The sequence below is a fragment of the Dissoconium aciculare genome (genome assembly GCF_010015565.1).
Source record: "Dissoconium aciculare CBS 342.82 unplaced genomic scaffold K489scaffold_3, whole genome shotgun sequence".
NCBI lineage: Eukaryota > Fungi > Ascomycota > Dothideomycetes > Mycosphaerellales > Dissoconiaceae > Dissoconium > Dissoconium aciculare.
Window position 1 is genome coordinate 1,838,404 of NW_022984953.1, and position 24,825 is coordinate 1,863,228.

At 52.9% G+C, this 24,825-nt stretch overlaps 9 protein-coding genes across 9 annotated transcripts; 6 read left to right on the forward strand and 3 right to left on the reverse strand.

Annotated features, from left to right (window-relative positions):
• Nucleotides 1–382: 382 nt before the first annotated feature.
• On the forward strand, nucleotides 383–1,873 carry K489DRAFT_378021 (DNA glycosylase). The gene has a single exon (XM_033604298.1). The coding sequence runs from the start codon at nucleotides 758–760 to the stop codon at nucleotides 1,658–1,660; it is 903 nt and encodes a 300-aa protein (XP_033462515.1). The 5' UTR covers nucleotides 383–757; the 3' UTR covers nucleotides 1,661–1,873.
• K489DRAFT_408136 (uncharacterized protein) lies at nucleotides 1,873–4,050 on the reverse strand (the record flags this gene model as incomplete). The annotated part of the gene is made up of 1 exon (XM_033607440.1): nucleotides 1,873–4,050. One exon carries the CDS (start codon nucleotides 4,048–4,050, stop codon nucleotides 1,873–1,875), a length of 2,178 nt encoding a protein of 725 aa, XP_033462516.1.
• A 760-nt stretch (nucleotides 4,051–4,810) lies between these two features.
• On the reverse strand, nucleotides 4,811–5,438 carry K489DRAFT_378024 (UBC-like protein). Its single transcript, XM_033604299.1, has one exon. It carries the CDS (start codon nucleotides 5,300–5,302, stop codon nucleotides 4,964–4,966), a length of 339 nt encoding a protein of 112 aa, XP_033462517.1. The 5' UTR covers nucleotides 5,303–5,438; the 3' UTR covers nucleotides 4,811–4,963.
• A 974-nt stretch (nucleotides 5,439–6,412) lies between these two features.
• K489DRAFT_314881 (GroES-like protein) lies at nucleotides 6,413–7,667 on the forward strand (the record flags this gene model as incomplete). The annotated part of the gene is made up of 3 exons (XM_033601050.1): nucleotides 6,413–6,600; nucleotides 6,658–7,414; nucleotides 7,473–7,667. The coding sequence occupies 3 exons, from the start codon at nucleotides 6,413–6,415 to the stop codon at nucleotides 7,665–7,667; spliced, it is 1,140 nt and encodes a 379-aa protein (XP_033462518.1).
• A 248-nt stretch (nucleotides 7,668–7,915) lies between these two features.
• Nucleotides 7,916–10,167, reverse strand: K489DRAFT_387426 (secreted carboxypeptidase-like protein; the record flags this gene model as incomplete). Its single annotated transcript, XM_033606324.1, has 4 exons — nucleotides 7,916–9,066; nucleotides 9,120–9,500; nucleotides 9,748–9,939; nucleotides 9,993–10,167. 4 exons carry the CDS (start codon nucleotides 10,165–10,167, stop codon nucleotides 7,916–7,918), a joined length of 1,899 nt encoding a protein of 632 aa, XP_033462519.1.
• Nucleotides 10,168–10,864: 697 nt separating this feature from the next.
• Nucleotides 10,865–11,806, forward strand: K489DRAFT_158902 (uncharacterized protein). The gene is made up of 2 exons (XM_033599281.1): nucleotides 10,865–11,555; nucleotides 11,613–11,806. Exons 1-2 carry the CDS (start codon nucleotides 11,024–11,026, stop codon nucleotides 11,696–11,698), a joined length of 618 nt encoding a protein of 205 aa, XP_033462520.1. The 5' UTR covers nucleotides 10,865–11,023; the 3' UTR covers nucleotides 11,699–11,806.
• A 436-nt stretch (nucleotides 11,807–12,242) lies between these two features.
• K489DRAFT_378027 (NAD(P)-binding protein) lies at nucleotides 12,243–13,577 on the forward strand. The gene is made up of 3 exons (XM_033604300.1): nucleotides 12,243–12,344; nucleotides 12,400–12,862; nucleotides 12,940–13,577. The coding sequence occupies exons 1-3, from the start codon at nucleotides 12,284–12,286 to the stop codon at nucleotides 13,268–13,270; spliced, it is 855 nt and encodes a 284-aa protein (XP_033462521.1). The 5' UTR covers nucleotides 12,243–12,283; the 3' UTR covers nucleotides 13,271–13,577.
• A 3,431-nt stretch (nucleotides 13,578–17,008) lies between these two features.
• Nucleotides 17,009–19,656, forward strand: K489DRAFT_158976 (uncharacterized protein). The gene is made up of 3 exons (XM_033599282.1): nucleotides 17,009–17,419; nucleotides 17,472–17,797; nucleotides 17,957–19,656. The coding sequence occupies exons 1-3, from the start codon at nucleotides 17,261–17,263 to the stop codon at nucleotides 19,608–19,610; spliced, it is 2,139 nt and encodes a 712-aa protein (XP_033462522.1). The 5' UTR covers nucleotides 17,009–17,260; the 3' UTR covers nucleotides 19,611–19,656.
• Nucleotides 19,657–20,024: 368 nt separating this feature from the next.
• On the forward strand, nucleotides 20,025–23,014 carry K489DRAFT_334438 (HCP-like protein). Its single transcript, XM_033602182.1, has 2 exons — nucleotides 20,025–20,194; nucleotides 20,261–23,014. Exons 1-2 carry the CDS (start codon nucleotides 20,155–20,157, stop codon nucleotides 22,786–22,788), a joined length of 2,568 nt encoding a protein of 855 aa, XP_033462523.1. The 5' UTR covers nucleotides 20,025–20,154; the 3' UTR covers nucleotides 22,789–23,014.
• The last annotated feature ends 1,811 nt before the right edge of the window (nucleotides 23,015–24,825 follow it).

Below are 24,825 nucleotides of genomic sequence, written 5' to 3' on the forward strand. Positions count from 1 at the left end.
GATTTTTACTAGTCTGCATACCAAGGAAAAGAATGGGCGAGGCTAGACTGCATACAGTGAGTCGACGCGAAACTCCGATTTCCCCGAGCGATGACTGTGACCGTGATTGAAGATAATTCAGAAATTCTTGTCCCAGACGTGTTGGATGACCGCTCTTCTGCGGTTTCTTGTCGGTGAGGCAGGGGGATGTTCATGTACTATACGCCAGCGGAGCACTGTAAGATGCACGAGAAGGTCGAGTGGCGCGCAATGGAACGAGGCTTTGACTGTTGCTGAAGTCCATTCCCGGAGATATGCCGTCGCTACCAATGCCAGAAAAGACAAATCTTCGCAAAGCTTTCACTATGGCTTCTCGTCAATTATGATTGTACACTGACTGTCCCTTGTGACCAATACCCGGTAACAACCTTGAAAGCCACGGAGAATATTGTTTCCTGGGATAGACGTGACTACCCACGTATGTGTGCAATGCAAGCGTCCAATCCACGCAAGCACGATCAATCTTCCATCAGATCGGCTCGGAGCGAATCCCGCATTGGTAGAGCCCTTGTCTAACTCGTGAAAAGACTACCTAAGTACCCGTGACACTTGCCCGTTCGCCACATGTGCCGAGCGAGACATCACATCGACAGAGCCCAGGCGGCTGTGAGGGAAAGATCAGCGAAAAAGTAAGGGTCGCGCTCACGGGTCCGCGACATGGGTATCGTGAACGACTGAACACTGTGTGCTGCGAGTGAACATGCAACCGGGAACAACAATGTCAGATAACGCCAACAAAGTCAAGTCCAGCGCGCTGTCGACCTTTGGAGACAGTCTACAACGTTTCAAGCATCACAGCACGGTAACTAAAGCAAGCTCGGCATCGAGATCATCCCCACGGCATGTCACCAAAATCGAGAAGAAACGACAAATCCACGATGTCTCCGATGCAGATGATACCACAAACAACAAATCCACACCGAGCGCCTCACCCTCGCCAACAAAACGAGCCCGGATCTCAAGCAAATACGCTCCGCCCTCGAAATATGCCCACCTCACTCCTTTAACCGATACTCTAGTCCCAGGTCTAATCTGCATCTTCGTCGGGACCAATCCGGGCGTCCGCACCGCCACCACAGGTCACGCCTACGCCCACCCCTCGAATTCCTTCTGGAAACTCCTTCACAGCAGCGGCTGCACCGACCGACGTCTACAACCCCAGCAAGACGTCGACCTCCCACGTCTCTACAGCATGGGCAACACGAACATCGTCTCGCGGCCCAGCAAGGACGCGGGCGAACTCAGCAAAGCCGAGATGGCGGCCGGCACGCCCATCCTCGAGGCCAAAGTCGCGAAATTCCGCCCCGAGGCTGTATGTATTGTCGGCAAGGGCATCTGGGAGGCGGTCTGGCGATGGCGGTATGGAAGGGAGATGCGCAAGGAGGAATTCCGGTATGGGTGGCAGGATGAGAAGGAGAGGATGGGGAGGGTAGATGGGGCCGAGTGGGAGGGTGCGAGGGTGTTTGTGGCGACGTCGACGAGTGGGTTGTCGGCGAGCACGAAGCCGGCGGAGAAGGAGGCCATCTGGAGGCCATTTGGGCAATGGGTCATGCAGCGGAGGGGGGAAAGGGGGATAGAGGAGAGCGTAGGTGGACGAGATGTCAAAGCTGAACCGTCGTGAATTCATCGTCAAGCAGAGCCTCTTTTATGTGTGCTAGACATGGAAGTATATTGGTCAGACGAGCTCAAAGGGTCACATGAAATAGATGTCATTCGCGCTCAGTTCGAAACGGAGCTTTCATCCTCGCAGGTGCACATTCGCATGCTCATTACGCCATATTATCAGTATGATACAAAATTCGTCTGTAGCTGGTATCGCTCATCCAGAATCCATCATCGCCGGCCCAGGTATGACCTTCCAAAGTCATCTACCCACGAGCCTCCACCGTTGATGCCCTGTGCGCCACTCAATGACCTTGCGTCACGTTGTGCTGAAGCAATCTGTCCCTGCAGCGATTGTGCTCCCTCGCCAATGTTTTGCAGCTGCACAAGGTGGCTGTTCAGCGTTCGCACGATCTGCCTCAGAGGATCCGATTCGTTAGTGTTCGCGTTGCGGTCGTCGCCCGAATTCGTAGCGCTTGACAATTTGCTGGAGGCGTTGTTGATCTCCGCAACCATGTCGTTCAGAGATCGAGACACGTCACCAAGTCGGGAAGAGCACTGCTCGGCCAGTTTGTAGGTGTTGTCGCGTTCAGCATCAACGCCACTGATTCCATCGGCGTCGACTCCAGCGACTTGCATCATCTGATCGACTTCCGCCTCGTACCGGTCCAGAAATACCGCAATGTCGTTCTGGGTGTGCTCGACGTTGGTCAACTGCCGTTCCACTTCGCTGCAGTCGCGTTCGGCCTGGAAACAGCGGCTATAAAGAGCGCTGATCTTCATGCTGTTTTCAACCATTTGACGGTCCCACGCACTGACTTGTGTAGCGAGGTCCTTGAACGACTTTTGGTGCGAGGTGAGGGACGTTGACCACATGGTAAGGACTTCGTCAAGAGTTTTGTGCGCCATGCGAGAGCCGTTGCGAGGCGCCGGTCCAGTAGTGCTAGCGCCGGCGTTGACCCCGGTGGTATTGCTGCCAGTTGTTGCAGCGCCTGTAGGAGCGGAGGCCGTCGCAGTCGAAGATGCAGGCGCTGCTGCGGACGATGAATTAGTTGGGAATAGGCTGCCCGTCGGCGCAGACGTCGTCGTTGCTGGGATCGAAGCCGAAGCAGAAGAGTTTGAGGCGGTAGCACCGAACAGAGAGGGAGCTGCGCTGCTTGTCGTGGTGGCTGTGGAAGTCGCCGGCTGCGCAGGCGCGGAAGAACCAATCTTGCCGAAGAGACTACCGGCAGACGGTGCAGTAGTCGCAGCAGGCGCTTGGCTGCTGCCGAACAGACCTCCCGCAGGCGCGGAAGTAGCTGGGGGCATGGAAGGCTTCAATGCACCGAACAGAGAGCTTCCAGAACCCGCGGTCGCACCAGGAGTTGTAGATATTGCCTGTGCCGATGACGAGGCTGGTGTTCCGGCTGTCGCTCCAAACAATCCACCTCCTAGCCCTGTAGCCGGAGCTGCACCAAGCTTGGGAGCCTGCGCATCGCCAGTGGCAGGTTTCGCTGAGAATACACTCGAGCCAAATGTGCTTCCCAAAGTCGGCGCGGCGGCGCCTGGTGCAGCACTGGTCTGGCCTTGCGCAGGGGCTGCGGGAGGCTGGAACATGTTGCTCGGGGCTGCGCTCTTCTGACCAGCATCCGTGGCAGCCGGTTCCGATGGACGCTTGGCGAATGCGCCAAACGTGGTTGAAGCAGCAGGACTACTCGTTGAATTGGCGTCAGCCGATTTGTTCGCGCCACCGAAGAGACCGCTACTTGAGGCTTGTGGTGCAGCCGATGGGGCAGCCGGGGCGCCGAAAAGACTCGAAGCCGGAGCTGCTTGAGTTGTCGCTCCCTGGGCTGCTGATGTCGTAGTGGGAGCTCCGAACAAACTTGGGCTGTTTGGCTTCGCGCCAAATAGACTTGTTGTACCAGAATTGCCAAATGCCGGCCCCTTTGAGGCGGGAGCGCTGCCATTCGCCGTCGCAGCGGATGCTGCTGTCTGATCTTTCTGTTGCGCAAAACCTCCGAACAAAGATCCTGAAGCACTCGATCCTGCAGCGGCCGGGGTGCTGCTGACAGCGCCGAACAGAGGCTTTGCAGAGCTCTGAGCGCCGAACAGTGGTGCTGACGGTGTTGTAGAGCTTCCAAATAATGATGGCTTGGGTTCTCCCGAAGGTGTTGTGGTGTTATTTGTGCTGGCCATCTTGTTGGCCGCTCCAAAAAGATTGCTCGAACCGAATGCTCCTGTGGTTGGGGTTGCAGCAGTCTGGTTTGTACCGCCAGCCGCTGGTGTTGTATTACCGAAGCTGAATTTTGGCGCACTTGCGTCGCCAGCAGTTGTCGTCGGCGCTTTCCCAAAAAGCGAAGACGAAGATGTTGCTGGGGCACCAAAAGTGCTGCCGAAGGAGAAGCCAGCAGGCTTATTGGCGTCGGCCATGCTTTCCACTAGAATCGACGCGGTGCAAGGATGCAAGGTTCCGCGATAGCGACGCAAGGGATGTCACGCGAACGTGCCGTGTTCTGTGATTGGAAGGTGATGAATCGATGTGTGCTGTAGTGTGACAATGCAGTACAGCCCTGGAGTACATTGCTGTACATTGCAGGTTTAACCAACAAAACGCGCTGACGCGTGAAGCTCGGGCCATAGCAGAATTTCGACCATGCAAATGCTACAATTCAATCCGTGGACAGCTATCTAGGTGTAGGACAATGCAAATGCTCCTCCTGTGCCCATGTGTTTCATCACTTGTATAGCAACTTTCTGCTCCTACAGGTCATTCTGAGATGACTTTCTCGGTAGTGAGCATAATATTCATGGCCAGAAGCATCGCTGGCGCTCGGAGACGGCATGTCTTCTTTGATCACGTAGAATGCCCGACATCCTTTTGGCCCGACATCTACTTGATTTTCCACCAAGAATAGAGTCTCGTACGAGCAACACGAACACTTCAAAACAATTGAATGGAGAACCACGAGTAACGTTGCTTCATAGGTACGTGATGCCGTATCTCACCTAAGGCCAGAGTCGCCAAAGTAGAACAAAGAAAGAGAAAGCCGGCTGCCATGTAAGCTGACGAACGCTGAACGCCGATGCTACCCAATCTCCAAACGCCAAAATGATGCAGCACACGAGCGCGCTAGAATAATGTCTGATGGAGCTGCTTTCGGTCGTGACTGACTGAGAGTCATGCATCCTTGTCCTCAAGCTCGGATGGTTCCTGGTGACGAGACAGCACCTTCTTCTTGAACTCAGCCTGGTCATGATCCCAGAGTTGGGCAGCTTCGCCGTTTAGTGGCGAGGCACTAGCGAGATGTCAGTGGAGGTCGACCTAAGTTTCGCTTAACCGAACTCACTTGTTTGGCTCTCCAAGCAAGCTTTGGATACTGAGCAGCACACTGCTGGTGTTGAGTACAGCACTCCACGCGCCCTCCTTGCCTGGCCCAGCTGGCTTCAGGATATCCAAACAGATTCGCCCGCTCATGTCTACGTTCGGGTGATAGATTGGTGTCTGGAAGAGGACCTCTGGTGGTGCAAAAGGATAATTGGAAGGGTAAGTGCAAATGAGTTTGAATGTGAGGTTTTCATAGGGCGTGCCGCTTGGGCCGGCAATGGTCGCATTCCATTTCGTGATGTCAGCTCCTGAAGGAAAAGCGTTGATACCAGGAGTTGGTGTGGTCATCAGAGTCATGAGCTCAGATTGCAGTCTGTTTCCGTCATGTCAGCCCACAAGTCTTCCGTCGTTGCGATCCGCGCCACCAACCTTTTTATGACGTTTCCGTTGTTGGCAGTGCGTGCAGCACCATTGGCCTTGGTGCCTTGCGTGATTGATGGGGTTGAGGACATCGCAGGATTCATAGCATCCAATCTGTTGGCCATGATTGCTGGGTATTCGTAGGCTGCGTGAAGGGGAAGTGTAGGTTGGTCCGAAGCGGATGGCTTGCACGATGATTGCTCGAGGGAGTGAACGAGATAAATTCTGAAGTTCCACCTGCTTCCGACACCTTATGAATAACTTGGTATTAATTGATTATTGCCAGCAGATGTCAAGTTGCTGAAAGGCTATGAATGATCACAGCGAAAGATAGTTGACGAGCATCTTCAATAAACGCCTGCCCTCCAGTGCTGCATAGCAACCAGTAAACAGAGGGGCCGTGCTGGGGGCGCGCGCGTTGGCTCGCGTGATGCCACTCTCCACTCTCCTGCTTAACAAATCCTCACGGGCTATAATAATAAACCCATTTGAAACCACTTCGCGCCGGACAACGCGACATGGACGCGAAGTGCGCGCTCTCTCGCAATATCAAATCGTAAATAGTGCATGCGAAAACAACCACACCGTCCGAGTTTCCCAAGCAGTCTTCACCTTTCTTAGGAGCGCCTCTATGGAGACCATGCGTCCTACAGTCGCTGTACTGTAGCATGTGCCGCCCTCGAAAGCTCCGCCGTTCTCTGCACGACACTGGCCAAACACTAAGAAGAAGATCACTAGTCGGGCAAATGGAAGTGCTCCAGAGCTTCGAATATGCACGTCTACCATCAGGGACTTTGTGACAAAGGAAAGACTGTATGTCGTACATTGCCAATGCTGTGGCAGCTCCTGTTGTGAATGCACTGCAGCTTCGTGCTTGCCCAATGTTCTACGTTTACTTGCCATCAAGGGCCTATCTCGCGGCCTCCAATGGCATTGTCTATATTAACCGTAGAGGGATAACCAAAACATAAGATCTGCTTTATTTGCATCAGACAACACTTGGTGAAGGAAACAATTGATACCGTTCCAATCGACTGATAACACACGATGGAGACGCCGCGGGCCTCCACAATAGGCAAACCTGACAACAAAGCCAATGACATTTTCCAGCCAGAGCGGCCCAATACGGCGCTGTTCACAAATGAGAGGCGCGAGATCTTCATGGGCGCATCACCTGCCCTGCGACCGAAGTCTGATGAATGCGTAGTTCGCATGCGCTGCAATGGCATCTGCGGGTGAATTTCTGCGTGTCCTACAGCCAACTGAAGCTGTACTGAAGCACTTCGTGACAGGTCTGACGTACACTTTTGGCACACGGGATGGATAGGCGATCTACAAATTACGAGCGATCATGTGCTTGGCCACGAGGGCGCGGGAGAGGTGATATGGACCGGTGCGGATGTGAAACAATTACGTGTAGGAGATCGAGTCGCCATCGAGCCAGGCGTTCCCTGCGATGAGTGCTTCGAGTGCAGGAGCGGGAATTACAACCTCTGCGCGGGCGTTGCGTTCTCGGGCGTTCCTCCTCATCCCGGGTCCATTCGACGATATCATGTACATCGCGCAGCCTTTCTCCACAGGCTCCCAGATAGTCTGTCCTACTCCGACGGCGCCCTCCTGGAGCCACTAAGTGTGGTCTTGCACGGCTTCGAACGATCTCCAATTAGGATGGGAGAATCGACAATCATCTTGGGTGCAGGGCCTATCGGGATGTGTGCTCTGGCCGTCGCGCGAGCCTCAGGAGCATGCCCGATTATTGTCACTGATATTGACCCCGGCAGGCTTCAGTTCGCTCGTGACTTTGTTCCAGGCTGCATCACTGTTCAGATTGACATGCAGAATCAGCCAGAAGACTTGGCGAAGTACATCAAGCAAATCATTCGCGAGTCATGCGGAGACGAACCACGAATCGTCTACGAATGTACCGGAGTGCAGAGCAGTGTTGTTACGGCCTGTTATCTACCTCGCCGCGCTGGTGAGGTCATGGTCATTGGCGTTGGACGGCCCATCATGAACGACCTGCCCTTCATGCACATGTCGCTGGCGGAGGTAAGTCGGGTCACAGTAGACACAGCTCCCTACCGCTTACTGAATGAATCGCTCGAAGGTTGACCTGAAGTTTATCAACCGCTATCATCATTCATGGCCGGCAGCAATACGCCTCATTCAACATGGAGTTATCAATTTGCAACCTCTGATCACGCACCGCTTCCAGCTAGATGATGCCAAACAAGCCCTCGAGGCTTCGGCCGATCGGACGACTGGCTCAATCAAGATCCATATCGAAGATTTTGGACCATGAGTCGAAGTCATTCTACGCTGCGTACAGCTTAGGCACGAGACGTCGACCCGAAGATCGAGTGGACAGGGGGCCGGCATTGTCGGATCTTTGTAGCAAGAATTGATTGCTATCCAACGCGTTTCTCAATATACCTTGTAGGGAAATCAACACGCGTATTAATTACGCAGAGACCGTCATCTCATTCGATCGTTTTGCCAAAGCATTCCCTAGTACAGAGCGATCGCATGCCAGACATAGCATAGTAGTACTCAAGCCACGAGCGGCTTTTGAGCGCTCGTCTGCGAGGATGCAACCACTGTGACTTCATCACGAGTTTCCTCCTTGCCAACAAGAATCCAGTCCTTCACGAGAGCAGTCCCGTTGATGACTGAAGCGATCTCGTCGTCAGAGCAACGCATCATGAGAGCGGGTATATAGCATTCGTGCGGTGGCGCGGGCAATATATCGCTCTTCGACCACCAGGTGTCTTTCGGTCCCGTGGTTGCGTAATGCTCAACTTCCCTTAAGTCGATCTGACCTGTGGCAATGTCACGATGAGTAATCGCCCGCATGAAGATGTCGTAGGCGGCTTCAGGCTGGTATGAGGGTACCATGTGACCAGCCTGATAGACACGGGTGAAAGAAAGGTTGCCATATTGTCGTACAAGGCCACCGGATTGTACGTAGGGCGAGGACAGCGCAACAGGAGCGTAGCCAGCCTCTGCAAATTTCGCCTTCGATGACCAGGGAATGCTGAGCGAAGAAGCCTCGCCAGCCACCCAATTGCAAGCGTAATCGCGGTCGCCGTGAAGCAGAGCGACATTGACTCCGTGATCCAGGATGTATGCCAGATTCTGCAACTGTCCGCCTTTCACGAAATCACCGGTTTTTGAGAAGGCAGCACCGACTGCGGACGAGGCCCAAGTGTGGTTGACGGGAACGCCCAGGGCCTGTTGCACATGTGCTTGGTTGAGCCAGCCGAACATGTACGGAGCTGGAAATGGATCTTGTGCTTCGTGCGTGATGTCGAACCGTGCAGCGTTGTCGTTCTGTGCAAACAGTTCTTCAGTAAATCCCATCACCTGATCCTCGGCCTGGGAGCACATTGCGTTCAACTTTCGCACAGCCTTGTGATCACGATCGTCAGTCGAGTTTTGAAGTCTGCGACATTCGGCGATAGCATCATTCCCTCCACCAGGCTTCTCGAGCTCGTTCAATGCCCACTCATATCTTGACTGATTGTACACCTGAATGCCGTATGTGTTGTTGTATGGAAATGTGACGTAGGACCTTGCTAGGTCATACATATCTATGCACCCATTTATGATGCCGAGGGTGCTCAGGTGTAGATAGTGAGCACCTGGTCCCGATATCGTGCCGTTTGAGATCAATTCATTCTGGTGAATGAAGAAATCGATGACTATTGAGGGTCAGCCGCGGCATGCAGGGCGTGCTCGAGACCTCAGCACTTACTTCCTGGGCCGTAATGACCTCCATATGACTCTGTGAAAAGGCTGATGCGCTCGTCATTGGGTTTGTACGCAGGAAACTCTTCGAAAAATGTCTGTGCGAAATGCCATAATGCAACTGCGGCATGAAGCGTACTGTTGGCAGTACTGTTCACAAGTTGGCTCCCAGCAGTGCCAACGAGGAATGTGTTGTTGGTTTCGGGAATAAACTTGTCAAAGTCGGCAGGTTTGATCGCACCACCCTCATCGTCAGATGCAATGTTGACGGTCACATTTGTCAGGACATCATAGGAATAACCAACTTGGTTAGGCTGATCGATGACGAGCAAGTTCGCCTCGTTATTCCAGGACCATGGATTGAGAGTTGTTGTCATTGAATCATTATCTGCAGATACGTAAGCGACAATACTTTGACCTTGTGTTATGATCGCTGTCCAGATTGCCCAAGAAATATGTAGCACAGATCGACCGTGTGAGTGAAAGCTACGTACAGAACCTTGCTACAGACCGTATAACCGTTGATCTATGTAAATTCACTTCGGGCCAAGATATCCCCTGCGGCAGCATTTCCTACGTTGCAAGTGCAGTTCGGACTCCTTACATTGCAAATTGTGATAAGGAATTCAACCTACTGATGAAGCAAGGCCCGTTTTCGGAGAGCGCTCCCAGAAGACTCGATGCTCCCGGTCCGCCATTGAGCCAGATCGTGAGAGGTGCATTTGCAGGGTCCTTGCGTGATTCGAAGAACCAATAGAAGGTGTTGATGGGATAACCATTGTGTTCAAACGTCTCATTGAGAGCTTCTACTGGCAGATGCACGTAGCCTGGTCGCGCGTCAATACAGCAAGTCGTTCCTGGATCATAAAATTGCCCATACCTGCGTATGATTTTACTCCTGGTGTGGTTTCACAGATTCCCGGCTCTTTGTATGAAATCGTTACGCCTGGGTGAAATCTGGACGGCAGCACAGTAACACCCTCGGGTTTGGGCGGGAACTGGGAGTTCACAGAGACGGCGAAGAGCGACAACGCAAGTGCAGAGGCGAATGCCATACTTGCCAATATTGGCGACAATGTCTGCTCCGCTAAAGATGATGGTCATACTATGTATCCTGACATGCTCCAGCATGAGGTTTACGCGACCCAGGATCGGACGCGTGGCTGGCGGGAATGCCGCTGCAACTTCGGCGTGTGGGGTCGAAACAACGGGCCTCAGATGACGTCCTGGCATTCCGATTGATTACTATTCTATGCTCTTCCCGACTTCAACACCAGAAAATGCAAGAAATGACGCGAGATGGCTTAGGAACAGCTCTGCTCGGTTCTCGAAGGCCAGCTCAAGTGTGATCTGAAAACGCATGGGAACAGCTGACCGCGTAGCATTCTCCACCGTGCTCATGAAGTGGCTATGGTCATTCTCCATCCGTCGCAATCGCCATACATTCCCGTTCGGACCTCGTGGGCACCAACGATCGGATGCGTAAGCTGGGGTATTGAGACGAATGAAATCGAGAAAATATGCTCATCGAGACCGTTGGGCGCGCGGCAGAAAAGTTGTTCATGGCCAACAAGCAATGGCGCAATAAGCTAGTTGGGGGTCTTCCTGCTCAAGCGCGGCAAGCCACCACTTGATCGACGTACCTGGAGGCCATTGACTCCACCGCACGTAAAGAACTACGCAGACTATCGGATGACGATCAACCCGACATAGCTGGTTCCTCGAGTCTGCTCCGCGAATCTCAAAAAATGTCACAGTAGCTCCACGCAACTTTACGTCAACTCGATATGGCGTGACAATTCGCCATGCTCTATCGGCAATTCGACTTATGTTGACAACGATCAATGTAAAAGATATCACAATGCGCATTTCCACGTCGTTCCTGAGTTCTACACTCGTCAAATAGCAACCATGAAATTCACAGCATCAGCACTTACAACGCTGGCCTTAATCAGCCAAGCAGCAGCCAAATTCTGCGCCTTTGACACTCTATTAGGATTGGGCACTTCCACCTTCGATCTACCATACAACTTTCACCTCCTCACCCGCGGCGAAAATGGCACGACGTATCCTGTCGTGAGCGCTCCCGTCCCAGAGGGTGGCAGCTTCTTCTTCTCGCTTTTCATCGGCTCAAAGAACATCCCTCTCGATGACCCATCAGTGCCCACCTTCACCATGCAGGGCGGTACGGCTTATGCCAATGGAGGAAGAGTGACTGCTTCGGAAGGAATCTCACTTCTGGCACCCATTCCGCTTTACGTCGCTGCCGACAATCGGCAATACGTCCAGGGATTCGCCGCTGTGAATGTCACTTGTGATGGCAAACCGGAACTCAGCTTAAGATTCACAAATCTGTTGCCCATTCCGTTGGCGCCAGCCTCAGTGAACGGCACACTTGCCCCCGGATCGGCTGTTTTGACACCCATTGTAGACAGTCTGCTCAGTAAGTCTGCACGACTACAATGCTGCCCGTCGTCCTACCGTACTCACATTCATGCAGCGTTGTACAACCCCATCGATCTAATCGTCGTTCCGATCAAGCCGAAAGACCAATCCGTTCGACGACGACGAGCCTTCGTTGCCTAGATGATAAACAGTGGGAGAACGTATGTCTCTACCACCATATAAGGCTTCGCTCTGGGATGAGCATGCTGGCACGCTACCTTGGTGATTAGAGTAAGCGGGCCAGCAGCTTGCGAGATCGTGGAGGGAGGCATTTTCTACATACAATTATGAGATTTACGAAATGAAAGTTGAAAAGAGTTATACGCATGAATTTATCGATGGTGCTCGATTGCGATCATGGTCATTTGTAGGCTTGGAGAGGACATGGGTTCCCTGATGTCAGCGGTTGATTGCAGAAGCTCAACAACGGAACATCAGCGACTCATCGCAGCGGTTCTATCAACCAAAAAACCCAGGCCAATCTTAACAATGAGTGCTCATTCGATATGCTCTGGCCGACAATCACTTCGTGCGTGTCCCGGGCTTGGGCTGGGATTGCTACATTGTTCGACCTCATGATATCGAGGATTGTTCCAGACATAGGGTTGTGTTGTCCAACCCTATGAGTCTTACCCCAAGTCGTCTTGGAATGTGTCAGACGACAATTACATCACATTACTTCGCCCAAATGTGCCACTGACAAGATATTATCGACAAGAGACAAGTATGGAGCATAATAGACGGGATCTTGATGGAAAGGTCGCCGTTGTAACCGGTGCAAGCAAAGGTACAGATCTATAAGATTCATTCACGGATCATCACCAACGACCTTGGAACACCAGGCATCGGGCATTCGGTTGCAAGGCAGCTACAGTCTCGCGGCTGTTCGATATTGGGAACATGCTCTTCCTCACAGAGTCTATCCCTTATTGATGCAATCGAGGAACGACGCGAGCAGGATAACGACCACGATGTTCATTCCTCAGTTTCCACCCAGCCGCAGGTGCACGGAATTATAGCCGACATTTTGTCTCCGACATGCGCTATCGACATCGCCGATACTCTCGAGACACACTTCAATGGACGACTAGATATCTTGGTGCTCAATGCGGCCATTACAGGTTCTGTCCGAATCGGAGACAGGAGCAATGACGACAAGGCGAACGAGATCCAACCTTACCTCGTTGGCAACATTCAGACGTCAGTGTTGATCGTCAATGAGCTTGTCAAGCGCAAAATGTTTCGCGAGAATTCTCGGATCGTTTGCATATCTTCCATTCGATCGAAGCAGTCGACGCCAACATCGTGAGTGCGATTCCCGTAAATTCCATCCAAAACGGTCGTTTGACACAGCCATTCTGCCAGAAATTGACCGATTACAGGGTGATGTATTCTGCGACCAAGGCCGCTTGTGAGAGCCTGGTACGCACATGGGCAGAAGCATTCGGCGGCAAACAAAACGAGCTCGCATTCATGGCTGGAACAACTGCGAATGCGGTCCAGGTCGGACTTACCAAAACGACTGCCTGGAGTTCTGCAAGCCCAGAGTCTGTAAGCAAGTACACAGACATCTATGTGCCACAACAGAGCCTACCATGTCTCGCGGAACCAGATGATATAGCAGATGTGGTGTGCTTTCTTTGTTCACAGCAGGCAAGATGGGTCACCGGTAGTGTGTTGTCAGCTAGTGGTGGAGGCTGTAAGATCGGATGATGGCTTGTTCGTGTCAAGGGATAGCAGGCCATATGATGCCTCGTCATACAAACTTGATGACCGCAATGATATGTTCGTCTGCTCACGAAGGCCGAATCCTACAAACTGCGGATCATGGGTTCGCTCGCCAACGTGCGCTATGTTGTTAATCACGCACGCATCATTCCAATGACGTTAAATCTCATATGCAGCCAGGATTCAAAGAAATGTCGTAGAACTATCATGACTAGCCGACTAAGCTTGTCTATCAGCTGGTTTGCGAAGTCGATATTGGCTCGTGTCGTCGTACGACGAGTGCTTTGCGCGGAGAAGCTCGAAGATCCGACGCAACATTGCTTAGGCGCTGCATTTGTGCCGCACAGCCTACAATCCACCCAACACGTATGCTATTCAAACTCGAGATCGTTCGCTTGTTGTGCGAGCAGTAGAGGGGCTACGTAAATCGATTGATCTTGACAATTGCGCTGCGCGATTCATCAAATCCTCGAGTGGGCCGCCCACGAGTAAGCAAACGGATTTCCGTGGAATTGATCAGATAAAATGCGCAGCAGCAATACCTGCACTTTTCGCAGTCTACGCATCCCAGGTTTTTGTACCAAGTGTACTGCACATACCCACCCGCACGTAGGCAGGTACTTAGGACCTCTCGCTTTGAGTGAAAGCTAGCTTTGTTCGGCGTTGCGAGTGAGCCCTGGAGGAGACGACTACCTAGGTATGCTTGGATCTGCGTCCATGACAGATGCGCCGGCCGGCCAGGGCTTCTGGACGAATACATGAATTCCAGGTTGTCATGCAAAAGTGTATACCACTGTGCACTTTTCAAAGTTGGGGGAGATCTGTTGCGACGTACATAGACTCAACCCGGAGGTCTTGATCTAATCGTACTCTAGGTTCTTGACCTCCAGCGAAACCTCTATTCCTCTTCGTGCTGACAAGCATTTTCTCACGACATGGCCAGACTGCGATGTCCGAGATCGCCTAACAGGAAAGTCTGTGATGGATGGTGAATGGAGCGAAGGGATGACGGGATCTTCCAAACACCCGAGGCATGTGTAGCACACAGGACTGTATGCTCGCGTTGGCGCTACCCCGGCTTGACCGTTGGCAAGTACATTGACCGGCGTCATGCGTCCACGGTACGTGAAATAGCAAATTCAGAATCATCAAATGGGAAATCCCAACAGAACAAAATCTCCGAGCGTCGATGAAGGGGTTGTTGAAATGCTCTTCGATCGTGTCTCGTTGTAGTGAGGAAGGGAGAATGAATTGGACCACTGTCCTTCCTGGGACTGTGGTCGTCATTCTCCTCTAGCGAGTCATTCAGGTAGCCACGCGAAGGATGGCCCCGGGAACAAATGCCATATTGAGCAGCTGACGGTTGTCCGACGCCGTTGACGCCCTAATTGGCCCGGCCGCTCCATCCCCATTCATACTGCGTCTCACTCAGCTCGACGGAGCTTGTGAATGCTCGGTCACCCACGATGACGATTCTCACCCACTGCATGCTATGATATATTCCTTCGGTTCACCCGTGCAATAGCCTGCAAGCACGTAAATACAACATCAATTCGGGGTCAGTATGTTTCGGTCACGGATGCTATTGCGCTCTTCGTCAGATGTACATTCCCCCAAGAGGTCCAGAGCGTTGTGCAGGCCCAATGATTATGCACCACGGGCAGCGGTTCCTGCAGCACCGATCGCTCCTGTCATTGGTCTGATGCTCACGCCAGCCCAGACCGGGTAAAGTACTGGCTCGTTGAGTCGCTGCCACCTCATCACCAGCCATGACATACACAGTTCCAATCCCAGAAGCGGACGGCAGCGACGAGGACCATGCAGCTCGATATGTAATGACATGCGAGAGCGTTGACGGCATGTGCACATCCACCGATGGTGTATGCAGAGTACATCCAGTGCTCCTTGAGTTGTATGAAAGATGCTGAGCAGTACCTCGATGGAATTCATGCTATACCTTGGAACAGCCAAATTACTGCAACACACGTTTGTGACAGTTCGTGTGTTGTATATTATAGTACCATTGGGTCTGCCGGGGGCGGAAGTCATGCGGACTGCCGCCTGCGCATTGGTACAGTAGCACTGCAGTCTGCAGGTGTCCACGGGTGTCAGGCAACGTGTTTTTGTGTGATTTAATCATATTCTGGGAGACACTTTCGTGGCCGAGCTCTAGAGGGCGATCGTTGGCATTCGCTACATGTATGTTTCTGCTTCGACTACAGTATCTATGTTCGCGATGGGGTGAGCATATGTGTGAGGATCTGTCGAACCTGAGTGATATGACGATTGTCGGACACTTGGCGGGCGAAGGGCCAAACTGGGGTGGGCGGCATCGGTCTAGTGCTCCTCAAAGTCGGTTAGCGCCCAAGCTTAATTATTCCAGGATATTATTGAAAATCAATACGGGAGCGTCTCCATGAGGGTAATTAATGATAATGACATGTCCGGACGTGCATGAGGGAGAACAGAGGCCTTGAAGGGTGCGGGTGTGCTTGCTAGTAGTTGTTAGCCATTTAATCGGTACTGAACCTTACCTGATGACAGGGCCTGATGGCGAGCGGATCCGGGACTGTCGAGATGGTTTGCTGGACCGACGACATCCGCAGGACGGGCACAAAAACGCTTGTGGAAATCAGCGGACATTCGTCTCTTCCATCGCCATCGGCGAATGCAAGTGACTGCTAGACACGAGATCGTCAACTGCTTTACCCCAGCATCCAATCCATGGACAGCTCTGATGAGAGCAAACCAGTGCTGACACCATATCCATGATGAGAGCAAATATGGCTCGCACTGTGCTTTCGATTGTTTCATTATTCAACGCCGATAACAGCGAGGTACGTGTTGAAGTACACAATTGGGCGTCCGTCCTGTGTAGGGCTTCGAGAGGAGGCCTTTCCGGTGCATTCTCCACTTCGGCTATCCTGCTGGTGAGCAAAGAGTGCACCCACCCACCCACCACATTATTACAGGATTTGGCTGGTGTCCGCTCGCTGTCCGTAGACCTACACTGTAGTACTCCAGGGCTGTCCGGTGTCTCTTTTCGTCTGCCCGCTTTCCGCTTGTCATTGTTTCCGACGCTGCCGCCGCCGCCCACGTATATTGTAATACAATTTATGTATACACACCTGGGCATCTGGGCATACACAGTACTCACTCGCGCGCGCGCGCACACACACACCCACACACACACCTCTCTCTCAGCACATGCTCATCCACACACCTGATGCACCGTTAGCGTCCCCGATCCACTGCTGCTGGTCTTGCGTAGCGCGGGCGACACTCATACAGAGCAGAAGTCCGAATGATTGACGAATGCACGCTTACATTTACAACATCGCTGTATTACGCTCGGGCGTAACGGCATCCTCTCCAGCTCTGACCCTTCGCGCCGTCTCTCTTCCTCTGTTCCTACAATCGACATTCACGCCTTTGCTGCCATCGTCTTCCTGTCCTGCTGCATGTTTATGATACTTGGGTACTTCTCTCACATCATCGTCGAGTGAGTGACCCAGGTAGGCGTCTCATACCTGGCAGCGCCATTCTGTACTACCACTCTGTTCCACTATCGATCCATTCATTCCTATTGTCCTGGCTCTGGCGACTACTCACAGTACAGCACATTCTCTACCGCCTCTGACCATACTCGACCGACGACATTCCTCCTACTCTTTTGACACTGCCGTGTCAGAGCTCTCGCCCGCCCATTCTTCCGCATTCTCATAGTACACACGGTCACCTGGAATGTCTGCTATATCGCAACTCGATCCGACGCTGGACTGAACACTTGCACCACCCACGGGCATTGTGCTACACAAATATATATACCATACAAACGCATTACCTCAACGCTTCCCAAAGCCTCTGATTCTTGAGGTCTTTGGGCAGGACGGAGCATGCATGTGGTTCCTCGGACATTGTAGACACTGCCGGTTGGAACCCATACAGAGCAGCTCGATTTTCTCGCCATAAACCATGGCCACCACCTCCGAATCACATCCGGACTTCCTCCTACGCGGACCAGGAAAAGACGATGTCATCTCTTATGCATACGTGTGTAAACTTGAAAGAGCAGTCATCCAAGACGCTCGCAAAGCGTCATCTGGCCTGCAGTTCCTCACAGGCAGTGCTCCAGTATGGATGACCCGGGTTGCAATGTGAGAAGGTAGACTAACGAGGAACCTAGAAAATCCGCCTCGGCAAGAGGACGATCGACTTGACCATTTCTTCGGAGGCATTCCGTCATGAGCTATACTCCGCTTCTGTGCAGTCTTTGAGTGACTTCAAGTTCAGAAGCATCATCAGTCACCATGTTGGTCTTAAAGTGCACGAACGTAAACAAAGCCTCGGTACGGATGCTGCGCTCGCCGCCCTACAACAAAACCTCGCCTCAGTGCAGCAACAGAAGCAGGCTTTACACACAAACATCACCAGCTCGGTGTTGGCAACTCCGCAAAACCGCTACGATGCCGCAAAGGAGCAGAAAAGAGCAGGGAAACGCGGCTATGTTGGATCCCAGGCTGCCAATCTCGCGCCGGATGCAAGGTTGAGCAATCTTCCAGCAACTGTTCCAGCCGATGAAGCCGCAGCCCGAGCGAAGGCGATGCGGACCTCCCTGGTTCATTTGCTTGCGATACAGCCGCTTGCGCGACAGGATATTCAGACAACAACGCGTATACCATCAAGCGACCTTGATGAAGCGTTGTCAAGAATTGGGAAAGAGGTGGATGGCAAATGGGAATTGACAAATCGAGCATATAAAGATTTGGACGTCTGGAAATTCGCGTATCGCTCCCAACTGGAAAGACAAAAAGCGATAGAGAATGCCATCAAAGCATATGACAGATTGCGGGTAGGCAAAGAGGACGGCCTATGGCAGCTGCTGTTGCCTACTGAGAGGCGAGGGAAGGGAGAAACGCTATCAAGGCTACAGCTTGGCAACAAGAATGCCACCCCTCGGCAAGTTGGTAGCCCTCTGAATCCCTGGGATGGCAGTGGCGAGGAGAAGAATGGAGGCTCTGTAGCCTCCCCTGCGATCGGCTCGATATCAACACCGAAGATCCCAGCTGCCAAGGGCGATGCTGTGTCAAAGCGATTGCTTTCAAAGGATCCTAAGAAGGCCCGAGCAGCAGAGGCGACGAAAGACAAGAAGCGCAAGGAGCGCGATATTGTTTCTGCTGCAAGCGATAGGGAAAGCGGCAATTCTGCTCGCAAACGTCAGGCAACGCAGAGCAATAACCCCAAGATCAAATCTGCTGCTGTCGTGCATAGCTCAAGTGATGAAATGGACGAGGAGAGCACAGTGAAGGTCAACAGCAAGCGAAGCGAGTTACCCGCGAAACCGGCCACGCAGGGCAAGCTGCCTGGAGTTGTGCGTAAAGCCACGACTCATGCTGCCGCTAAACCCGCTGCGAGACCAGTGCCAGCCAATAGTCCTCTGACTTCTACCAAAGCCGTTGCGACGAAAGCTGGTTCCGGAAACCTTCAACGGCCGAATGGCGCAACAGCCGCAGCAAACTCCACAAAATCTCAATTGGGTGTGAAAGGTGCTGCCCCAATCGGAAAGACCACCCCCAATGGCTTGGCTGCGCCATCTTCCCAGCGAGTGCAACACAGTCCGCAAATAGGAGGCAATCGAACTCATGTTCCGTCGCCCCTTGGAGCAGCTCGTCCTCGAGGAGCTTCTGATGGATCGGAGAAACCAGTAGCCGAGACACAGCGCCAGCGCGCCGGCGCAGAGACCCCCAGCGAGATCGTTGTGGCCAACGGGCGTCGTAAGGACTCACAAAGCGCCAGAGCAAATGCAGAGCGACCGAAAGCTGTCAACAGTGCCAAGACACAGTCCCGAAAGCCAACGACGACCGCATCAGCCCCAGCTAATCAACCTCAACAAGCGAACGGCATCAACCGCAGCACAATTACCAGCCAGAAACGTAAGCCAGTAGACTCGCCCACCGAAGAGCTCAACGATGCATCGAAACCCAAACAGCGCAGATACGCTCTGACTGCGAATGCCAACTCCAACAAACGCGGTCTCGACAGCAATGGCGAGACGGTAAGCAACAGCGATAGCGCGAGCTCCATCGTCGACGATATCACTTTTGACCAAGCACTCGATGTCGCGGAACGATTCAACGAGACCTATCCTCGTTATTCGAGACTCTACGACGAGTACGAAGCTAAAGTCTCCCGGGGCGAGATCGTCGCGAAGCAGGAGCAAGACTATCTTCTAAAAATGCACATGCGCTTACGACAGTGGAAGCGAGACATCGAGGCAGCTGCCGAGAGAGCAAATGGCAATGAACTGGGAAATTCACAAACATGAAGCCTCTAAGCGCATGTGTTCGAGTGGCATAGAGATGCGGCTCAGAGCATGCGATACGTTGCAGCAGTAAGTGCAATTGATGCCTCGGTCGTCAGATAGATCGACGTGAGAAATGTAGAATCAATGTATCATGAAATCTTATCCAAGCGCATCGATGAAGGAAACATATTGCAATACTGCATGAATTACAAATCGTGTCAACTCTTAATATGTTGTTTTCCAGCGTCCTCAGAGGTCATACTCGTTGATCATGTCGATGAGGATTATGCCAGTGTGAGTGTCGTATGTGATGTCCGATGATGCCATGTCACTCAGCCCGCCACGCCAATCGATAAAGAGCGTGCAGCACGGGCCACGTAGGATTGAAGCAGCATCACCACTTGTTGCTGGATTACGTGCATGTAATTCCGACCACTTGGCTAGATCAATGATATGTTGTGACAGGGCGCCAGAATGATTTCCGCATCAACAACATGAGACATCAAATTGCGAGGTCACATCTACGTGGTCTAACAATCAGTATCCCTCCTTCTAACCTAGCAAGATGACGCCGGTAAACGTGCGCCGAATTCCCGCACTGCTTCGTAAGTCCCAAGTTTGACATTCCTCGAAGCTGAGAGATTCGGATATTAATGCAACCTTTTGAACAGTCGTTTTCGCATTATTAATCGTATTGTCTTTTGCGCGCAAAGAATCGGTTCAGTCCATCGCCACATCTTCGACCGCTTCTGACCACACATCGACATCTGCGAGCGCACAATGGAGCGATTCGAAGTCGCGGAGCGGAGAAGAGCCCGTCAGTGGGCACAGCGCTGCTGTAAGAGAAGCTGAAGGCATACTGCGAAAGATCAGCATATCGAGCGGATCGAACTTTGCGCGATTCGTGCGCAGACCGAAAGGATTCGTCGGGAATGTGCTGTACTACGGTAAAGAGCTGTTTGTTCTGCTGTTCATGAATTCGCCCAAGCACTCCGGATCAACTTCCAGCGCAGACGTGCAATCGAGGCTCAGTCAACCTTTGGCGCGAGCCGTAAAGCTGCTGGAGGATGCAGCAAACGATGACGACGCCGATGCCATCTTCCTGCTGGCCGAGATAAACTTTCACGGCAACTTTTCACACCCGATAGTCTACGATGTGGCATTTGACAGATACGAGCACCTGGCGCAGCTGAATGGAAATTCGACTGCGCAGTACATGCTCGGCTTCATGTACGCGACTGGCTTGGCGCCGTCTGTGCCCAGCGACCACGCGAAAAGCATGTTATATCATGCATTCGCGGCCGAAAGTGGGAATACGCGGTCGGAGATGACATTGGGATATCGATACTTGACTGGTGTGGCAACTCCGCGCAATTGCGACGAGGCTGTTCACTGGTATAAACGAGTCGCCGACAAAGCCATCCAATACTATCGCTCTGGACCGCCAGGAGGTCGTAGCCTGGACCGAGATGCTTACAAAATCGTCGATGATTTAGGAGGAGTCTACGGCGAAGGAGCCAGTGTGAGCTCGACGGGTATGAATGCCAAACGTGGAGGGCCCACTAGTGATGCACATGCGGACGTCGAAGACGTGCTCGAATATCTTCACCTCCAGTCCTCCAAAGGCGACTTGACAGCTACGTTTGGCCTAGCACGTTTGCACTACGAAGGTGGTCGGGGTCTCAAACGTGACTTCAAGCTCGCTAAGCAATACTTCAAGGAGGTTGCTCGCCTGGGCTGGACGGACAAAGGGCGTGCACGGAAGGACCTGGATAAGAATACCGAGAAGTATGCTTCCAAAGCAGCAGGATATCTGGGATGGATGTTCCTTCGTGGTGAAGGTATGGAACAGAGCTTTTCAAAGGCGAAGATCTGGTTTACTCGCGGAATCAGCAATGGCGACGCACTATCTCAATACAGCCTGGGCCTTATGTATCTCGAAGGTCACGGTGTAGACCCAGATGTCGCGAAGGCCATCGATTATCTTTCCGCCGCAGCGGATCAAGATTTGCCTTTGGCGGAGACTAGCCTCGGTATGCTTTTTCTCGACCAGGGAGACGTATTCACCGCAGGTAAATACTTTGACCTTGCGATCCGAAGCAACCATATCGAGGCCTACTACTACCTCGCCGAGATGAATGAGCTCGGTGTCGGCCGCGACCGATCATGCCGCAATGCCGCTTTCTTCTATAAGATCGTGGCCGAGAAAGCAGAAGCGATCTGGAGTTCCCTGGCGGAGGCGGCTAATGCCTACGAAGAGGGCGAAACCGACCGAGCGCTAATCGGATATTTGATGGCAGCAGAGCAGGGTTCAGAGGATGCGCAGGCCAATGTTGCATGGCTTCTCGATCAGAGTCAGCCACGTCGATCGCTGTTGTCAAGACTCGTGTCCGCAGTTAATCCATCAACGACAAAAGTCAGCAATGCTGCTTTGGCATTGATCCATTGGACGCGATCGGCCAAACAGCAAAATATCGACAGTCTGGTGAAGATGGGAGACTACCACCTCCAGGGCTTCGGGACCGAAGCGTCGCCGGAGAACGCGGCCGCTTGCTACCAAGCCGCGTCCGAAAGCCCGCCCAAATCTGCGCAGGCTATGTGGAATCTGGGTTGGATGCATGAGAATGGCGTGGGCATCGAAAAAGATTTTCATCTTGCGAAGCGATTCTACGACCTGGCTTTAGTAACAAATCGCGAAGCATATGTCCCTGTTCAGCTCAGCCTGTTCAGGTTACGATGGCGTAGCTGGTGGAACCGCATCACGCGCGGCGGCGTAAACGGCATCGAAGACGATCAACCAGAACGTCGATCCTTGACCTTCGCCGAGTGGATCGCGGCGTTTCTCGAAGCAGATCAACTCTACCAACAGGAGCATTACGAAGCGGACGACTGGACCTCCGATCACGATCACATGCCCGGCGAGGATTATTTCGACAACGAAGATTACGATGATGACAGTATGATCGATACGCTCATCCTAGGCGGGCTCGTGGCAGCGCTGGGTTGGTTGCTCTGGTATCGACAACAGCAGCGTCGGCGGGTCATCGAGGAGCAGCGCGCCGGCGCCAATGGAGCAGGCCCGAACAATCAAGCTCAGGCAGACGCGCGTCAGCCGGACCAGCAGGCTGATGGTGGGTTCTTCCCACAGCCTGGTGATCCTGCGCGGAACGATTGGGCTGTAGGTGGGATTGGGCTTTAGATATCTCCACCAAATTGTTGTTGTGTACTTCCAGTGTTTTCGCCTGTAATTGTTCTGTGTGTCAGGATGTGCAACACACGCACTTTCATCCGACTCTGTGAAAGATAGTCTGGTCGAAGGCCTTGTGCAATGGCGCACCAGCGCCACCTTCAAGGATTGTTGCGAAGCTTAGGCCAGCTGCGTATTCCGTGTCGTAGAATGCAAGCACAATGGACCCTGTGGATCTGAGATACACACCTCTCCTGCATGAACGGGCAATGCAAGGCAGCCAAACAGGGCCTACCTGCCGAGCGGCATCATGATTGTATCACGTGCAAAATTCGCTTCGCACAAGTACTATAACTCGGCAGGTGTTGTTTGCGGGTGAGAATGCATTGTCGCCGCACATTTACCATTGGTGAAAGCCGTGCTCATTCGGATGACGCAGGTGATGTCTTATCTCGCGGAGGTGCCGCGAGTTGAAGGTCGCCCGGTGTCGTGAGATACAGTTCCTATAATTGGAAGTGGCGAACGTCGCGAGGACGAAATCCTCTTATCGCCGCTGCCTCCTCTGATCGTACGTACGCGATCATGCTTCTACTCCGCAGTCCGTCTCCGGTGGATGTGCAAACACCGTCCGCCAGGGGTGACACGAAGAAGGTGGAGCCCTTCTCCAACATCGACGTTGCTACGCGAAACGGCGCACTGAATCGGGCCAAGTCTCTGAGCCGTCTGGCCGTCTGAATCCTCCTCGCTCGCGTGGAAGACAGGGATTGACCCGAGTGGGCTGCACGACAAGTGAAAAAGCAACGGAAGCGCCAAGACCAAGCGAGCGAGCAAGCAAGCAAGCAAGCAAGCAAGCAAACTGCACGGCGGCGCAATCAATGGACGAGAAGGATTCGTTACTTTCCAAAGTTTTTCCCGTGCGAGATGGAGGGCGATCTGGTAGTATGTTCTCGGGAGGATTCACAGCATGACCACGGGAAGCGACTCAACAGTGTCCATTGAAGGGTCACGTGAAGGTCCGGGCGTTGCTGGTCGCCCATGTATGGACAGTACCGTTCCTAGGTAGCTGAGTATGTTTGTATCCTGTCCATGACGTACGACACAATGTGTGTCGCGGGCGTGATCGTTGGGACTTGGCTGGCCGATGAGCTGCCAGTTCCTCTTGGTGTTAGCAGACATTCATGCCATCTGATCCATGATTGTCGTGAAGCCATACAGTACATTCAACCCTCGATCACTTGGACGTTCTGCGCATCTTTGGGTCTTATCACCATTCCTCTTGGTTGACAGGATTCATGTCGATGTCATACCTACGGCATATCATTATTATGCTTAGAGAAAGGCTGGAGAGAAGGACCGCCCTTGATGCAAGCGTACCACGATGCGATTCCCAAATGTATTATCATCGTCAGTAGCCCCACCTTGGCGACTCCTGGAGGAATCGTGTGGCTTGAGGTCAGCGCCTCGCGAGAATCGTTTCGCAAATGCAGTCACATTGGAGTGGGTGGGCGTGCGAGTGATGTGTGCACATACTCGCTACTACATATCACTCAGTTGGGGTCTGTACTCTGCCCCCAAGCGATGTACTCCCCGTGTGTATGGTGTCTGGTCCAAGACTCGCCAACTCGGGTGCTGGAAAATCCCATCTCGCTTCCTCGTGCACCCACTACGAGATTGTGACTGTCGTGGACGACTGTCCCCCATTCTTGGCTTGCCAAAGTAACTTTTGATCGTTGAAAGTCAGACTCCACGATTGATGCACGCCCATCGGAACAGAAAACTGACGCGGGTCGCTATTCATAGCTCATCGTATCGCACCGTGCGCACCCACCCACACCTGCCGTCGCACGGTCAACATCGCTTGGCTGCGCTCCGTTCGTGTCCTTCATCGCCGACCGATAATCCATCGCGCAACGACCAATCTTGGAACCACACGGTTGGGACCAGTCGTGTCTCGCGGAGGGTCCGGACAAGACCCAAACGCACGGGATGGACAGGTGGACGTGGCGTTCTCATGCATCGTGCTCTCCGGTGCCGAGCGCCGCGTCGACG

Bases quoted from the DNA above. Each gene is read 5' to 3' on its own strand.
- K489DRAFT_378021 (XM_033604298.1), top strand. From the start codon at position 758: ATGTCAGATAACGCCAACAAAGTCAAGTCCAGCGCGCTGTCGACCTTT.
- K489DRAFT_378024 (XM_033604299.1), bottom strand. From the start codon at position 5,302: ATGACTCTGATGACCACACCAACTCCTGGTATCAACGCTTTTCCTTCA.
- K489DRAFT_158902 (XM_033599281.1), top strand. From the start codon at position 11,024: ATGAAATTCACAGCATCAGCACTTACAACGCTGGCCTTAATCAGCCAA. The intron at 11,556-11,612 runs GTAAGTCTGCAC...ACATTCATGCAG, and splicing joins CATTGTAGACAGTCTGCTCA to CGTTGTACAACCCCATCGAT.
- K489DRAFT_378027 (XM_033604300.1), top strand. From the start codon at position 12,284: ATGGAGCATAATAGACGGGATCTTGATGGAAAGGTCGCCGTTGTAACC. The intron at 12,345-12,399 runs GTACAGATCTAT...TTGGAACACCAG, and splicing joins TGTAACCGGTGCAAGCAAAG to GCATCGGGCATTCGGTTGCA. The intron at 12,863-12,939 runs GTGAGTGCGATT...GACCGATTACAG, and splicing joins AAGCAGTCGACGCCAACATC to GGTGATGTATTCTGCGACCA.
- K489DRAFT_158976 (XM_033599282.1), top strand. From the start codon at position 17,261: ATGGCCACCACCTCCGAATCACATCCGGACTTCCTCCTACGCGGACCA. The intron at 17,420-17,471 runs GTATGGATGACC...CGAGGAACCTAG, and splicing joins TCCTCACAGGCAGTGCTCCA to AAAATCCGCCTCGGCAAGAG. The intron at 17,798-17,956 runs ATCCCAGGCTGC...TCAGACAACAAC, and splicing joins GGGAAACGCGGCTATGTTGG to GCGTATACCATCAAGCGACC.
- K489DRAFT_334438 (XM_033602182.1), top strand. From the start codon at position 20,155: ATGACGCCGGTAAACGTGCGCCGAATTCCCGCACTGCTTC. The intron at 20,195-20,260 runs GTAAGTCCCAAG...CCTTTTGAACAG, and splicing joins CCGAATTCCCGCACTGCTTC to TCGTTTTCGCATTATTAATC.